The 17,656-nt window shown below is 44.3% G+C and overlaps 2 protein-coding genes across 2 annotated transcripts in view; one reads left to right on the forward strand and one right to left on the reverse strand.

Annotated features, from left to right (window-relative positions):
- Positions 1-205: 205 nt before the first annotated feature.
- LOC138967391 (uncharacterized) lies at positions 206-6,233 on the reverse strand. Its single transcript, XM_070339936.1, has 5 exons — positions 5,903-6,233; positions 4,921-5,277; positions 1,951-2,081; positions 1,145-1,523; positions 206-734 (listed from the first exon to the last, which is right to left on the reverse strand). The coding sequence occupies exons 1-5, from the start codon at positions 5,949-5,951 to the stop codon at positions 319-321; spliced, it is 1,332 nt and encodes a 443-aa protein (XP_070196037.1). The 5' UTR covers positions 5,952-6,233; the 3' UTR covers positions 206-318.
- A 3,163-nt stretch (positions 6,234-9,396) lies between these two features.
- LOC138967393 (D-aspartate oxidase-like) overlaps positions 9,397-17,656 on the forward strand; it is a 33,659-nt gene continuing 25,399 nt past the window's right edge. The window contains exons 1-4 of the mRNA XM_070339937.1: positions 9,397-9,795; positions 15,306-15,426; positions 16,310-16,386; positions 16,742-16,807. Of these exons, the coding sequence (XP_070196038.1) occupies positions 9,578-9,795; positions 15,306-15,426; positions 16,310-16,386; positions 16,742-16,807 (482 nt within the window). The 5' untranslated portion in view covers positions 9,397-9,577. The remainder of the gene's footprint in view (positions 9,796-15,305; positions 15,427-16,309; positions 16,387-16,741; positions 16,808-17,656) is intronic.

Here is a 17,656-nt window from a genome sequence, read left to right on the forward strand (position 1 = left end):
AATGAAAACAATGTCCGGGGATATCATACCCAGGAACTCTCATGTCAAATTTCATAAAGATCGGCCCAGTAGTTTAGTCTGAATCGCTCTACACACACACAGACAGACAGACAGACAGACAGACACACATACACCACGACCCTCGTCTCGATTCCCCCCTCTATGTTAAAACATTTAGTCAAAACTTGACTAAATGTAAAAAAAGTACTTCATTGTACGTTTACTGTCATCAGATAGCAGAACGCAGCAGATAAGGGAACTACTGAACACATTCGCAAGTCATATTGAACTAAAACGATTGTTGTTTTTTGCATTTTTTTACAGATCGTAGGAGATAAGGAAACCGCTGAAAGAATTAGAATAAGACTTTGAAGAGAACCGATTATTGCCACCATTAGCCTGTAGCCACACAGACTGACCAGCACGTGCATGCACAACGGCCTGTAACGAGGCCGCGTCATTTTTTCCATCATTGTCAAAGTCCATGTCAACATACAGTTCCTGCTTGCCATCCACCATCAGATACACAGCAATGTAATGGCCCGCACTTCTTCCACACAGACTGGCCGTGAAGCAGTAGGTGCCCGTGTAGGGGGCGGTGAACTTCCCTGTGGACGGGTTGAAGCCGTTGCCCTGGTTGTTGAGGACGTTGGTGGGGATGAGCACGTCACCGCTTGATGGAGCGTTGTTCTTGAGCTCTGTAGCGTGGAAGCTGACTCGCTTCGTCTTCTCGTCTGTGGGAAACATACAGCAACAATTGAGATTGAAAATACCGGATGGGGAGCTGATAGAACATAACATGCCGCAAACACGCGCACTCACACACATTTTATCTGTTTCTATGACTCCCTTTTTCTCTGTCTCTCTTTTTCTCTGTCTCTTTGTTTCTTTGTCTCTCAATCTTTCTCTCACTCACTCGCCGATGTGAAAAAAAGAAAAAGATACAAAGAGAGAGAGAGAGAGAGAGAGAGAGAGAGAGAGAGAGAGAGAGAGAGAGAGAGAGAGAGAGAGAGAGAGAGAGAGGGGCATACACACACACACACACACACACACACACACACACACACACACACACACACACACCCGAAAACTGAAGGCAATGATGCAGGCAAAGAGAAAATGTTCCGAGTAACACTAAACGTACCATGCAGGTGTTGACCGAGTCGAGTTGACACGCTGTTAATGCGCGTGTTGGTCTGGTTTACAAGACTGTTGATACGGGTGTTGGTGTGGTTCTCTTGCTTCACGAGATGATCTTTCAGTTGTCCTTTCTCTGCCTTCAGCTCCATCACCGTTCCTTTCAGTTGCTGGTTCTCCGCCTCCAGCAAAGTCAGACGAGACTTGACGTCATCAACAACGACAGTGGAGCTGACGTCAGTACTGTTGCCATGGAGACAGGCGACAGACGCGGAACTCTGAGGAAGGTGACAGGTGTAGGACCCTCCCGACACGGGGTTGTCCAGCAGCAGCAGGAACTGTCCCTCCTTGTACTGGGAGCTGGACACGGACTGACCGGAGGGCGTCTAGGGGCAGAGAGATTAACTTGTGTACTCTCTTTCGCTGCAATGCATGTCTATTGTATGATATTTTAATGTATTATTTAATAATATTAGGTAAGGCATGGTTTGCAGCTACAGGAGGAAACAATTGCTGTAAGTAAACTTCATGCGCATTTTGTACGGATTCTCTATATATTGTAATCATCTCGTGAGCCTTGGTTTCCTTTCAGTGCCTAGCGAAGCAAGGACAATCTCTCGGGATTTGCAATGTGAGTTAAACATAGAACATGGTGTAATAACAACAAATACCGAACCAACAAACAAAACAAAAATACCACTTTGTGTTAACACAGATTGCATAGCACACGGCCTGCTAAAGGAGAATGCCACTTGAGATAAATCCGTTAAAATAAATCCGTTTAGTTAAGTCGGTTGTGAAAAAAACCCTCACAGTCCACTCTACAGTGAAGGGCGGGGTGTGAGGGGAGGTGAATGTAACACAGGTGAGCGCCACGTGCCATCGTTGTGTGGAGTTACTGAACACAGCCACCGCCATCTGGGACGCGTGCAGCATCAGGCTTTCTGTAATGTGTATAAACAACATAACAGTAAGTTCATTACAAAATACCTGTTTTATGTGAAGTGAATGAATTAATCGCCCATTTTCAACAGAAAAGTTGGACATCGCCATCACTTTTAGGAAATACTTGTTCTACGAGGTGTAGAATCGCCCGTTGTCAACAGAAAAATTTGACATCGTCATCACTTTAACGAGATACTTGCTTTACGGGAAGTGAATGAATCGCCCATTGTCAACAGAAACAAAATTGGACATCGTCATCACTCTTTTGAGAAACGAAAAAGTTTTTTAAAAAAATTTGAAGTTTTTTTAAAATTGTGTATCATTATTGGTAAAACATATCTGTATAGATTGTGCAGGGCTGACTTTTAGTGTCCTGTTGCGATTATTTAGAGTTTAGTGTAAGGTAAGAACAGACAGGATTTTAGATTTCATTTTTGTACTGGAAAAATAGTCAGTGCAACATTACAACATTCGAGATCCTTGCTGTTATTATTTGCGTGTTTGACCAAAATATGACATTTTACACATTTTGGTCAAACACGCAAATAACATTTATGTATCGATCGAATTCCTTTCAGGTACTATGAATTTGTTGTTGTTTTGACGATTGAACGAGCACACACACACACTGACATGCAATCAAACAAATTTGCTTCATATTTGGGTGTTTCAGGTTGACCGAAACTTCCAAGGAACTACAAAACACACGTCATGTACTGACTTTGTTGTTGTTTTGACATTGAACAGCACACACACATGCAATCAAACACATGGCGTACGTGTGTTTTGTAGTTCCTTTAAAGTTTCGGTCAACCTGAAACGCCAAATTATAAAGTTTTGTCGGCCTCTGACGTCACATGACTCAAAGAAGAGAAATCCAATCTTAAGACATATTTGTGAGAAAAACAAACAACTTTTTCCTATCTCGACCACTTTAAAGTCTCAGACGAAGAACAACAAGTCGCGTAAGGCGAAAATACAACATTTAGTCATATTTTGGTCAAACACGCAAATAACGTATAATAGATTTTTTTTTTAAATAAGGGAGGTACATGTTTAGGCTAGGGGGGGGGGGGGGGGGTTGCGCAACCCCCATAACCCCCCGGTAGTCCGGCCCTGAGCAAGACCGTATACTCGTAGCATCGTCAGTCCACCGCTTGTGACAAAGGCAGTGAAATTGACAAGAAGAGCGGGGTAGTAGTTGCGCTGAGAAGGATAGCACGCTTTTCTGTACCTCTCTTCGTTTTAACTTTCTGAGCGTGTTTTTAATCCAAACATATCATATCTATATGTTTTTGGAATCAGGAACCGACAAGGAATAAGATGAAAGTGTTTTTAAATCGATTTCGGAAATTTGATTTTGTTAATAATTTGTATATGTTTAATTTTCAGAGCTTGTTTTTAATCCGAATATAACATATTTATATGTTTTTGGAATCAGAAAATGATGAAGAATAAGATGAACGTAAATTTGGATCGTTTTATAAAAAAATAATTTTAATTACAATTTTCAGATTTTTAATGACCAAAGTCATTAATTAATTTTTAAGCCACCAAGCTGAAATACCAAACCCCGGCCTTCGTCGAAGATTGCTTGGCCAAAATTTTAATCAATTTGATTGAAAAATGAGGGTGTGACAGTGCCGCCTCAACTTTTACAAAAAGCCGGATATGACGTCATCAAAGACATTTATCGAAAAAATGAAAAAAACATCCGGGGATGTCATACCCAGGAACTCTCATGTCAAATTTCATAAAGATCGGTCCAGTAGTTTACTCTCAATCGCTCTACACACACACACGCACACACACACACATACACCACACCCTCGTCTCGATTCCCCCCTCTACGTTAAAACATTTAGTCAAAACTTGACTAAATGTAAAAACAAGAAGAAATGATGATGATATTTTCAGGTTTTGTTCGTTTGATTGTTTGCTTGTTTGTTTGTTTCTATTTGTTTGTTTGTTCATGGTTCTTTTTATATTTAGTCAAGTTATGACTAAATGTTTTAACATAGAGGGGGGAATCGAGACGAGGGTCGTGGTGTGTGTGTATCTGTGCCTGTGTGTGTGTAGAGCGATTCAGACCAAACTACTGGACTGATCTTTATGAAATTTTACATGAGAGTTCCTGGGAATGATATCCCCGGACTTTTTTTTTCTTTTTTTCGATAGATACTTTTGATGACGTCATATCCGGCTTTTTGTAAAAGTTGAGGCGGCACTGTCACACCCTCATTTTTCAATCAAATTGATTGAAATTTTTGTAAAGCAATCTTCGACGAAGGCCGGACTTCGGTATTGCATTTCAGCTTGGTGGCTTAAAAATTAATTAATGACTTTGGCCATTAAAAATCTGAAAATTGTAATACATTTTTTTTAATATAAAACGATCCAAATTTACGTTCATCTTATTCTACATCATTTCCCGATTCCAAGTACATATAAATATGTTATATTTGGATTAAAAACAAGCTCTGAAAATTAAAAATATAAAAATTATGATCAAAATTAAATTTACGAAATCGATTTAAAAACAATTTCATCTTATTCCTTGTCGGTTCCTGATTCCAAAAACATATAGATATGATATGTTTGGATTAAAAACACGCTCAGAAAGTTAAAACGAAGAGAGGTACAGAAAAGCGTGCTATGCAGCACAGCAAAACCACTACCGCGCTGAACAGGCTCGTCAGTTTCACTCCGTTATGCACAAGCGGCGGACTACGGTCATTGTGAAAAAATGCAGTGCGTTCAGTTTCATTCTGTGAGTTCCACAGCTTGACTAAATGTAGTAATTTCGCCTTACGCGACTTGTTATTTTTGTGCGCTGACCTCCAATGAGTACTGATGCCATCCTTCGGAGAGTGACGAATTGACCGCTTTTATCAAACGCATTTACTTCCACAGAGTAGTTTCCCTTTTCCCCAGTAGTCACGTGATGAATTATTATCCCCGCATTGGCTGTCAGCTCCACGCGACCAGAGAAAGCCGGCATGACGTTCAGATGTCCGTGTGCTAACATAGCGATCAGTTCTTGTGATCTCCCCTCGTAATACCACTGGACGTCAACGATGGTCTCCCCTGTTGTCTTGGAAACATCCCAGGACAGAGTGAGGTCAGAGTCGTCACAGGCGAAAACAGCAGCATCCTCTTTCAGCGCTGAGCTTGACCACTGGACGCAGTTGGACTCTGGAAGGAGATCGACGCCATCTTTATTCTATGTACCTGCCTGCTGCTTGCCCCCCCCCCCCCCCCTCCAGACACACACCCTCGAATGATGGAGTAAATTAAAAGAAATTGGTTCATGACACCACAGAGGGACATAGAAACCAAAGAAGATACAACAAACAACCGAAAGTCATATTCAAACATTTAGTCAAATAATGCCTGAATGTCAAAAGCAACAGCGGGAGGCTTATGGTCCCTTCACTACTGCGAATGCTTAGTGCATGTCCTGTTAAAAAGCTTTACATTTTGCTGCCAACGCCAATTACGTCCCCTTTGTGTTCTTACCTAATGTCCGCAGCCAAACTGAAGATAACAGATAACCTAAATAAATCTGTTTTTGTAATTGATGGAGGAAAGCAGACTTGACTTTGCACGTAAGACTTATGATAAAATAGACATGCATTGTCGCTATGTAATAGTTCTTTATATGAGAGAGAGAGAGAGAGAGAGAGAGAGAGAGAGAGAGAGAGAGAGAGAGAGAGAGAGAGAGAGAGAGAGAGAGAGAGAGAGAGAGAGAGAGAGACAGTAAACAGAAAACACCCAGACACAATAACGAAGTAAACAAAGACACCAGAAAGCAGCTTACCAGAGACAACAGTAACCAGCAGCATCAGTGTGTACAATGATGTCCCCATGACAGTCGGTCAGCTGGCTCGGAACGAAGCAGTCTGTTGTTGACACCGAGGTGGTTTGCAGTCTACAGATTGACAGGTTAAAATGTCCAAGTTTCTGTCTATGCCCACCAGTGACCAGGATGACCGATGCTTTGATGTTTGTCGTGTAGCGGGCAGTCAAAGTAATTATAGAGAGGTGTGGAAGAATCAGGGTGGTGCTCCAGCCAATGAGACGTCAGATAGAACCACAGAACTATCACGTGATTATCTGCACGTGATCCAAAGACCAGCACGTGAGGCCGGGAAACTATCTGCATGGGATGGACACAAGTGTTAGAATGTAAAGATGCCGTCTTCATTTTTACTCTCATAATTTTTAATCAAAATTACCACAATCATATTTCATTGAACTTTGACATTTTTTAAGTTTGTTTTGTATACATGTGGATTTTGTTAGTTTGTTTCTTTCATTTTTGGTTGAGAAAAACGATGTTCACTTCGATTCGTTTTACTAATCTGTTTTTGGCTCACGTAAGTGTAGCCTATGCGATGCTAAACTTTGTCTGTCTGTGCGTGCGTGCGTGCGTGCGTGCGTGTGTGCGTGCGTGCGTGCGTGCGTGCGTGTGTGCGTGCGTGATAGAAACTTTAACATTTGACTGAACACCGAAATACTAATTTTACTTGGTTATTATTCAAGCAACAGCTTCAAAGTATTGAAGCAATGATCAACATTTCGTCGGCACGTATGTAGTTAAAGTCTGGGTGGCCGAGTGGTAACGCACTTGCGCTCGGAAGCGAGAGGTTGCGAGTTCGACCCTGGGTCAGGGCGTTAGCAATTTTCTCCCCCCTTTCCTAACCTAGGTGGTGGGTTCAAGTGCTAGTCTTTCGGATGAGACGAAAATCCGAGGTCCCTTCGTGTACACTACATTGGGGTGTGCACGTTAACGATCCCACGATTGACAAAAGGGTCTTTCCTGGCAAAATTGTATACGCATAGATAAAAATGTCCACCAAAATACCCGTGTGACTTGGAATAATAGGCCGTGAAAAGTAGGATATGCGCCGAAATGGCTGTGATCTGCTGGCCGATGTGAATGCGTGATGTATTGTGTAAAAAAATTCCATCTCACACGGCATAAATAAATCCCTGCGCCTTGAATATGTGCGCGATATAAATTGCATAAAATAAAATAAAAATATAAAAAATAAAAAATCCCTGCGCTTAGAACTGTACCCACGGAATACGCGCGATATAAGCCTCATATTGATTGATTGATTGATAAAGTGTGTATCCAAAGAAAACGGGTGGTGGGGGGTTTTGGGGGGGTAAAAACAGCTGACTGGTTTGTGTCGTGTGTGGTATGTAGACCAGGTATAGATACAGTTATCACCGAGCTGCAGTTCGCCGATTCGGAGAAGACGACTCATGATTTCACATTGTTCGGTTTCGTAGCTCCAGAAAAATAGATAAAGAAGATACCAAAGGAGATTTCCTACAGGTTAATCTGCACAGCGTGTTTCCAGTGTCTGCGCGAGGAAGCGCTGTCGAAAGCGCAGTGTCGATCTGGCCATCTGGCAGTCGTGTCCCCGTAAGTAGGCTACAGACAGACAGATCTAGATCTAGTGTCTCGCACTCTTGCACCGTATCACTTATGCTTACTGTTTCTTTCTTTCTTTATTTGGTGTTTAACGTCGTTTTCAACCGTTCAAGGTTATATCGCGACAGTATGCTTACTGTGTGTGTGTAGGCTATGTGTGACGGAGTGATTGACTTTGTGTTACTGTTTGTCGATTTCTTACGTGAGCCGTGAAGGCTTCGCCTCTTGTCTTAACTTGACGAAATGTTACAAGAAAACCAAAAGTTTGTCGATGTGAGCATTTAAGTTTACTTAGATTACATGCTGTCGATGAATACAGGCAACTCTGCACTGACTGTTGCCCGAACAATCTGAAACCGTGGGTGGTGTGATCGCATTGATATTCACGTGGGATGGAGTTCTTTTCTTTCTTTCTTTATTTGGTGTTTAACGTCGTTTTCAACCACGAAGGTTATATCGCGACGAGGGAAAGGGGGGAGATGGGATAGGGGAAAGGGGGGAGATGGGATAGAGCCACTTGTTAAGTGTTTCTTGTTCACAAAAGCACTAATCAAAAAATTGCTCCAGGGGCTTGCAACGTAGTACAATATATGACCTTACTGGGAGAATGCAAGTTTCCAGTACAAAGGACTAAACATTTCTTACATACTGCTTGACTAAAATCTTTACAAACATTGACTATATTCTATACAAGAACCACTTAACAAGGGTAATAAGTGAAGAATTTTATGGGTGAGAAAAGGAAAGTAAAAGGACTTTGGGGAGGCAGAAATAGAGAAGAAACAAGAAAAAGATCCTAATTAGGTTCACGGCATCGAGAGTGATGCGACCTTCTCTCAGAAGTTAGTAGAGAAGGCTCCCCCATCCACCACCCGGGGGACGCGCCGCTACGCCAATTAGGGGGCGCGAGGTGGGATGGAGTCTGGCATTTTGTTTTAGATAGCCGGAAATACAACGAACTCAAATTGGCTGGTTCTGTGATTGCTTGTGGCAGCTTGCTTGTTTGTTTGGTCCTTGCTTGTTTGCTAGCTGGCTTGTTTACGTGTTTGAGGATGAAAGTCGCTTGTTCATGTCAATGCTTGTTATTCTCTCAGGTGCCAGGAGAAAGGTTCCGTATAACTCTCGCTTACTTCACTACACATGTCGTATGCATAAAGAGCGCTTACTTCCCTTTGGTTATTTGATATCTTAACAACGCTCTGCCTCATTTCGTTTAAGATTATTACCAAGCAGGTTCCCCCGAAATCGGCGTATGCTGCCTAAATGGCGGGGTAAAAACGGTCATACACGTAAAAATCCACTCGTGCTAAAAACATGAGTGAACGTGGGAGTCTAAGCCCATGAACGAAGAAAGAAAAGAATTACCAAGCAGGCATGTACCTCATAAGGCCATTGTGTCACCTGTTCCACCTTGTAGTGATCGGTACAGCTTCTTTATAAGCCCTTGGTACCAATAGCAAAGGACCGACATTTCTTGTTTTCTATTGCAGATAAACGAAAACAGGTCAGGAAAAACCAGACCAACAAACGCCTATCACTTGATTTAAAAGATAACGGCCAAATACAACTGAATAGCTGAACGCTTTGTTGGCTTTGCCAGTTCAAGTACGCCGGGTGAGTGAGTGTGTGTGTGTGTGTGCAGTGTGTGTGTGTGTGTGTTAGTGTGGGTTTGTATGAGTGTGTGCGGCCTATGTGGTGTGTGTGTGTCAGTTTGTGTGTGTGTGTGTGTGTGTGTCACGGTGTGTGTAGCCTACTGATGTGTGTGTGCGGTACTGATGTGTGTGTGTGTGTGTGTCACATGTGTGTGTGTGTGTCTCAGTGTGTGTGTGTGTGTGTCAGTGTGTGCGTGTCACGTGTTCTGGAGTACAAACACATTGGCCCCTACATCACATCATAAAGCCTGTATGAGTGTCAGTGGACGAGATAGGCTACTGAAGACGCGAGCTAACCCCGTGTCAGTCACACGCAGTCATTGCAGAAAACGGGGCTAGTTTACACACTGCCATAAAACACACAGGCTCCGTACAAGCAGCAGTAGTCGGCATAAACATGGATTCGGGGAGAAAAAACCGAGTGTGTGTGCTGGGGGCGGGTGTGATCGGGTTGTCCACGGCTGTACGGATTCTGGAGGATCAGCCGGACACACCACCTGGCCAGGTAGAGGTGACAGTAGTGGCTGACCGATTTTCCCCCCACACCACATCAGACGGTTCTGGCGGTTTCTGGGAACCCTACAACCTGGGGGATACTCCGCAGCAATCCATCAGGTAAAGTCGCCACTAACAACGCAATAAAGGAGGCCCGGTAGCTCAGTTGGTAGAGCACTGGACTTGTGATCGAAAGGTCGCTGGTTCGCCGAATCCGGGCCGGGACGGACACGGGTCAACTTAATGTGCAGACCCAGAGACGGAAGCCATGTCCCACCCCCGTGTCATCACAATGGCACGTAAAAGACCTTGGTCATTCTGCCATAAGTGCAGGTGGCTGAATACACCTAAACACGCAGACACTGACCTGGGTAGCGCGACTCCGTTGCTGCTAGCTTTCCACTGGGAGGAAGCGACCCGAATTTCCCAGCGATGGGACAATAAAGTAATGAAAATGAAAAATGAAAATGAAATGAAAATGAAATGAAAGTCGCCGGTTCATTTCAATGCTTGTCACAGACACAGTCTCAGGTCACGTGCCAGGAGATAACCGCTCCGTAGTCTCACTTTATTGCACTATGGTGTATATGCGTTTACTTTCAGCTTTTATTTTAACATAGAGGGGGAATCGAGACGAGGGTCGTGGTGTATGTGTGTGTGTCTGTCTGTGCGTGTGTGTGTGTAGAGCGATTCAGACCAAACTACTGGACCGATCTTTATGACATTTGACATGAGAGTTCCTGGGAATGATATCCTCGGACTTTTTTTTTCTTTTTTTCGATAGATACTTTTGATGACGTCATATCCGGCTTTTTGTAAAAATTGAGGCGGCACTGTCACACCCTCATTTTTCAATCAAATTGATTGAAATTTTTGTAAAGCAATCTTCAACGAAGGCCGTACTTCGGTATTGCATTTCAGCTTGGTGGCTTAAAAATTAATTAATGACTTTGGTCATTAAAAATCTGAAAATTGTAATAATTTTTTTTATATAAAACGATCCAAATTTACGTTCATCTTATTCTACATCATTTCCTAATTCCAAAAACATATAAATATGTTATATTTGGATTAAAGACAAGCTCTGAAAATTAAAAATATAAAAATTATGATCAAAATTAAATTTACGAAATCGATTTCAAAACAATTTCATCTTATTCCTTGTCGGATCCTGATTCCAAAAACATATAGATATGATATGTTTGGATTAAAAACACGCTCAGAAAGTTAAAACGAAGAGAGGTACAGAAAAGCGTGCTATGCAGCACAGCGAAACCACTACCGCGCTGAACAGGCTCGTCAGTTTCACTCCGTTATGCACAAGCGGCGGACTACGGTCATTGTGAAAAAAAATGCAGTGCGTTCAGTTTCATTCTGTGAGTTCCACAGCTTGACTAAATGTAGTAATTTCGCCTTACGCGACTTGTTTCTTCTCAGATAACAACGCAATATTCTTGCCATAGCAGTAACTTGCTGTCTGCCTGAACGCGCCAAATGCTAAACGACACTAGCTCGCACTGAGTTGTGCCGTTTGTGTCTGTCCGAGCCTGGCTATGGCCTGGATTTGCGGCATGCAAACTATGAACGCAGCGACTGACCCTGACACATTTACTCAGCTGTTTACTTACTGTATACCTCTCACCCACTTGCCAAGTTCATGTTACTTCCAGAAAAGCTCACATTTTTAAGCTTACAATAATTCATTCCAGACTTATAAGCTTGGTTGTGGCTATATCCACGGGTCCGTGTCTCTAGTCCCCAGCTAGGCTATATCCACGTCACTGACGTCATCGTCGCACGGGAAGCCTCGCGTTGGCACTCTTATCAAGCGCCATTTTGCTTTTACCACAACACAATCTTTTGACAGCCTGCAAACTAAACTGGAAGCCTTTGCAGGAGTGCACTCATGTGCAACTTTCGTAAAGTTCGTCGAGATCGATAGCAGTCATCAGGAAGTATCGCACAAAATATAGATTCCTATTTTTCCATTAACGGCCATGTTGGCTCCGTAGCTCAGACGGTAGTGAATAGTCAAACAGTCCATGAGACCTCCAGTTCGAGCCTGGCCCCAGTCTTCTTTTTATTTTTGTTAAAATAAATTTTTAGACTTATTTTTTCCCCCTCTTTACTTTCCTTTCTTTTACGTTGCCCTTCTCTTCTTTTCTCCAAAACATTTCGTTGATAAGAGCTGAGATAGCAATAAAAATGCACTCCTGCAATTTTCACCGGCAGGACGGCAGCTGGCTTTGTTTACATTGTATCACATAAACTCCCCTCTCCTACCATTCAAAGTGCTGCTGATCGAACTTTGGACCCTGTATTCCACTCATAGAGTCTAACTCGTTATTTAAGAATAAAAGAGAGTTTTTACTTTTAAAATTTGACAGCTGAAGTCAGTGAACTGAAGTGCCCAACCAAAAGCAGCAAAATATAAGGCGAGAGTAGCGTCCCTTGAGTACGATGACGTCAGTGACGTGGATATAGCATCGAGTCTAGAGACACGGACCCGTGGATATAGCCACTATAAGTTTACATTCATTTGATTGATTGTGTGTGTGTGTGTCGTACATACCCATGGTCAGAGTTATAATCACCTCAAATCACATGCGCCAAACATCGTCAGTGGAACATTGCGATTATTTAAGTTCACCCAGTGATGTCTTGTGCCTGTGCCTGAAATCACATGAACACCGCTCACGAGCGAGGTATATGCACTTATGTATCTTGTATGTGTCAATAGGCTCTGTGCTTTAATGACAATAAATTCTGATTCTGATTCTGTATCAGTCTGAATAAATTAATAGATGAAGTAGTAGATAAGAAAGTGGTGGTGACAGAGTGAGCCAAGTGGTGGTGACAGAGTGAGAGTGGTGGTGACAGAGTGAGAGTGGTGGGGACAGAGTGAGAGTGGTGGTGACAGAGTGAGAGTGGTGGGGTGAGAGTAGTGGTGACAGAGTGGGAGTGATGGTGACAGAGTGGGAGTGGTGGGGAGAGAGAGTGGTGGTGACAGAGTGAGAGTGGTGGTGACAGAGTGGGAGTGGTGGTGACAGAGTGAGAGTGGTGGTGACAGAGTGAGAGTGGTGGTGACAGAGTGAGAGTGGTGGTGAGAGTGGTGGGGTGAGAGTGATGGTGACAGAGTGAGAGTGGTGGTGACAGAGTGAGAGTGGTGGTGACAGAGTGAGAGTGGTGGTGACAGAGTGAGAGTGGTGGTGGCAGAGTGAGAGTGGTGGTGACAGAGTAAGAGTGATGGTAACAGAGTGAGAGTGGTGGTGACAGAGTGAGAGAGGTGGTGACAGAGTGAGAGTGGTGGTGACACAGTGAGAGTGATGGTGACAGAGTGAGAGTGGTGGTGATAGAGTGGGAGTGGTGGTGACAGAGTGAAAGTGGTGGTGACAGAGTGAGAGTGGTGGTGACAGAGTGAGAGTGGTGGTGACAGAGTGAGAGTGGTGATGACAGAGTGAGAGTGGTGGTGAAAGTGGTGGTGACAGAGTGAGAGTGATGGTGAGAGTTGTGGTGACAGAGTGAGAGTGATGGTGACAGAGTGAGAGTGGTGGTGACAGAGTGAGAGTGGTGGTGACAGAGTGAGAGTGGTGGGGACAGACTGAGAATGGTGGTGACAGAGTGAGAGTGGTGGGGACAGAATGAGAATTGTGAGGAGAGAATGAGAGTGGTGGTGACGGAGTGAGAGTGGTGGGGACAGAGTGAGAACGGTGGGGAGAGAGTGAGAGTGGTGGTGACAGAGTGAAAGTGGTGGGAACAGAGTGAGAGTGAGTGGTGGTGACAGAGTGAGAGTGGTGGTGACAGTGAGAGTGGTGGTGACAGAGTGAGAGTGGTGGTGACGGAGTGAGAGTGGTGGTGACAGAGTGAGAGTGGTGGTGACAGAGTGAGAGTGGTGGTGACAGAGTAAGAGTGCTGGTGAAAGAGTGAGAGTGGTGAGGCCAGAGTGAGAGTGGTGAGGCCAGAGTGGTGAGGTGAGAGTAGTGGTGACAGAGTGAGAGTGGTGAGGCTAGAGTGAGAGTTTGTAGGCCAGAGTGAGAGTGGTGAGGCCAGAGTGAGAGTGGTGGTGACAGAGTGAGAGTGGTGAGGCCAGAGTGAGAGTGGTGAGGCCACAGTGAGAGTGGTGAGGTGAGAGTGGTGGTGACAGAGTGAGAGTGGTAAGGCCAGAGTGAGAGTTTGTAGACCAGAGTGAGAGTGGTGAGGCTAGAGTGAGAGTGGTGGTGCCAGAGTGAGAGTGGTGAGACCAGAGTGAGAGTGGTGAGGCCAGAGTGAGAGTGATGAGGTAAGAGTGGTGGTGACAGAGTGAGAGTGATGAGGACAGAGTGAGGGTGGTGGTGTCAGAGTGAGAGTGGTGAGGCCAGAGTGAGAGTGGTTCAGAGAGTGGTGAGGTGAGAGTGGTGGTGACAGAGTGAGAGTGGTGGTGACAGAGTGAGAGTGGTGAGACCAGAGTGAGAGTGGTGAGGCCAGAGTGAGAGTGGTGAGGTGAGAGTGGTGGTGACAGAGTGAGAGTGGTGGTGACAGAGTGATAGTGGTGAGGCCAGAGTGAGAGTGGTGAGGCCAGAGTGAGAGTGGTGAGGCCAGAGTGAGAGTGGTGGTGGCAGTGAGAGTGGTGGTGACAGAGTGAGAGTGGTGGTGACAGTGAGAGTGGTGGTGACAGAGTGAGAGTGGTGGTGACAGAGTGAGAGTGGTGGTGACAGAGTGAGAGTGGTGGTGACAGAGTGAGAGTGGTGAGACCAGAGTGAGAGTGGTGGTGCCAGAGTGAGAGTGGTGAGGCCAGAGTGAGAGCGGTGAGGCCAGAGTGAGAGTGGTGGTGCCAGAGTGAGAGTGGTGAGGCCAGAGTGAGAGCGGTGAGGCCAGAGTGAGAGTGGTGAGGCCAGAGTGAGAGTGGTGGTGACAGAGTGCGAGTGGTGGTGACAGAGTGAGAGTGGTGGTGACAGAGTGAGAGTGGTGGTGCCAGAGTGAGAGTGGTGGTGACAGAGTGAGAGTGGTCGTGACAGAGTGAGAGTGGTGGTGACAGAGTGAGAGTGGTGGTGACAGAGTGAGAGTGGTGGTGACAGAGTGAGAGTGGTGGTGACAGAGTGAGAGTGGTAGTGACAGAGTGAGAGTGGTAGTGACAGAATGAGAGTGGTAGTGACAGAATGAGAGTGATGGTGAGAGTGGTGGTGACAGAGTGAGAGTGGTGGTGAAGGGCAGAAAAGTGTCGACCTCTTGACTTCTATAAAGACCATTTACTATAATTACTTGAATTAGTCGTGTGACCTATTGCAACCCGTGGATTACTCCCTGCATGCTTGTTTAATCCTAGATCCTCCGCATCGCATGTGCGCACCTCTGAGATAATTCAGAAAAAAAGTCAAGTCTTTCGGGTAGCCACATCCCCTTTGCTGTAACCTCATTTCCCTATTGTTCCAAAGCGCACATGATGTATCATAAGGATATGCAATCACATTACATGAATACAGTTTCTGTACCCTGTAGCTGATAACATGAAAACCAAAGGGAAGTAATCGCTCTAACTACTTATATTAGGAGCGACTACTTCCCTTTGTTCAGTTTTGATTTAGATCAGTGGTTTTGATAATCACACACGAAGTGACCGATGATTTGTGTGATGTAAAATTAACTGCTGGCAGACAATGGGGTGACGCGACGTGGGAACACCTGCACCAGCTCGCAACCTGTCCCGACACGGCTGCTGCAGTCGGAGCCCAGTTTGTGTCTGGCTACACGCTCTGCGACACCGACACTGTTCAGGTGACCCTCCTTTTTCCACCCGAAAAAAACACAACTATGCTCGTCGTCACATCTTAATAATTATATCTGTTTGATCTCTCGTACTTCTTAAAACTGCCACGTTCATTGGACACCCACACTGTTCAGGTGACCCTCCCTTTTTCACCCGAAAAGAGCACCATGCTCATCGTCACATTTTCATATATATATTTGTTTTACCCCAAGTTGACTCGCGTACCAGTACTTTCTAACCCAGCTATGTAATGTTGACCACGTTTTTTTTAGCCGAGACCAGCTGTGCTGCAGCAGGTCACTCAGAATTGTAGTAACTGTGTAATAACTGTGTCAACACGCTAGAACGCAGGCGTTAGATGGACGTTACACTGGAAGCGACTGTAGATATAGACTGAGCGTTTCGTTTCGTTTGTTTGTTTGCTTAACGCCCAGTCCACCACGAAGGGTGATATCAGGGCGGCTATAGACTGAGCGGATATTATCCGTACCTGGTCAGATAGAGCCATATGAGCCTGGAGACAATGAGTTAAAACAATCACGCTCATTGGACAGAACCTGACTGAGGAATGGAGCGAAACAGACCTTGACAGGTATGGAACTGGTGCACACGGCACACCTATCTGGCTAGAGAGGTCAGTGTGGCGCGTCTTTTAGGCTTCTTCGGGGTTGAAATATATTTTTTGTCGTAATACTCAAACATTTACCATTATAGGGCCAAAAAGATTAAGAATCGCACTTAACCCTTTTTAACACAAGATAGTATTACTCGTCCGGAACAACTTTCTTCTAAAGCACTGTTTAAACGTTGCTTTGATTTTTTTTTTGAATAATGAAAAACGTACACATTGGTCCCTCAGACAGACAGTATGAAATGAGACTTTGTCCTCAGGATCCGTCCTTCAAGGACAGAGTGTTGGGTTATCGGTACTTGACGGCCCAGGAGCTCCGATTATTCCCCTTTGCCAGGTCAGTGTGGCCTACTTGTTAAGGTGTGTGTGTGTGTGTGTGTGTGTGTGTGTGTGTGTGTGTATGTTTGTGAGTGTGTGTGTGTGTGTGTGTGTGTGTGTGTGTGTGTGTGTGTGTGTGTGTTTGTGTCACAAAGTGCATGCGTGCGTTTCTGTGTGTGCGTGTGTGTGTTTGAGTATATGTGTTAGTGTTAGTGTGTGTGTGTGTGTATGTGTGTGTGTGTGTGTGTGTGTGTGTGTGTGTGTGTGTGTATGCGCGCTAGCGTACGTGCATGCTTTTGTGCGCGCGTGTATGTGTTGCTTGACAAATACAGACTCTGGAAACGAACACTACTGGCTGTTATTTCTTCTCGTAGGTGGGGCTACTTCCACACGACCCTTCAGATAAATGTGAAGTCTTACCTCCCTTGGCTCATGACACGGTAAGCAAGTTCAGTGTATACTACATGTAGTAGGTTACATAGCGTATTCAGTGGTAATTATTATCGGCGAATGATATAATTAGAATTAGGGATGCAAACAACAGGTAACTTACGGCTTCAATTGTAACACACACACACACACACACACACACACACACACACACACACACACACACACACACACTAACCGTGCACCAACACACATACATACATACACATGTACATACACACCTATACACCCCACACACACACACACACACATACGCGTATGTGTGTGTGTGGTGTATATGTGTGTATGTACATGTGTAGGTACATGTGTAGGTACATGTGTATGTTTGTATGTATGTTCTATCTATATATATATATATACGACTAGTGTCTGTGTATCTGTGTGTCTGTGCGCGATGCACGGCCAAAGTTCTCGATGGATCTGCTTCAAATTTGGTGGGCTTATTCAGAGAGACCCCGGACTCATTGATGAGATATTTCAACACGTGCTCTCAGCGCGCAGCGCTGAACCGATTTTGGTTTTTCTCTGTTTTTCTCTGGATCCATTCCCAGTAACTCTTCCTTATCTTCTCCAGTGTTTTCAGCGTTTATCTCCCTTCCTTCGTGTGGCGTCAATCCATATTCCCGTTACTACGTTACTATTTTTAGAATGTCACGATTGCACCCGTAAGTTGTCCTTACTGTAAAAGTGAAAAGGTCGAATCAATTAATAGCCACGCGAAAAATACACTGTCATCTATCTCTATATATTTATAGATATACATATACATATATATATATATATATATATATATATATATATATATATATATATATATATATATATATATATATATATAT

The sequence above is a fragment of the Littorina saxatilis genome, linkage group LG5, assembly GCF_037325665.1.
Source record: "Littorina saxatilis isolate snail1 linkage group LG5, US_GU_Lsax_2.0, whole genome shotgun sequence".
Taxonomy (NCBI): domain Eukaryota; kingdom Metazoa; phylum Mollusca; class Gastropoda; order Littorinimorpha; family Littorinidae; genus Littorina; species Littorina saxatilis.

What these genes read in the sequence shown, in the direction of transcription:
- LOC138967391 (XM_070339936.1), bottom strand. Translation starts at nt 5,951, where the DNA reads ATGGGGACATCATTGTACACACTGATGCTGCTGGTTACTGTTGTCTCT. An exon ending in GCTGGTTACTGTTGTCTCTG is followed by an intron (nt 5,278 to 5,902) that starts GTAAGCTGCTTT and finishes ATCTCCTTCCAG; the next exon opens with AGTCCAACTGCGTCCAGTGG. An exon ending in CCTTCACTGTAGAGTGGACT is followed by an intron (nt 1,524 to 1,950) that starts GTGAGGGTTTTT and finishes CTCTGCCCCTAG; the next exon opens with ACGCCCTCCGGTCAGTCCGT.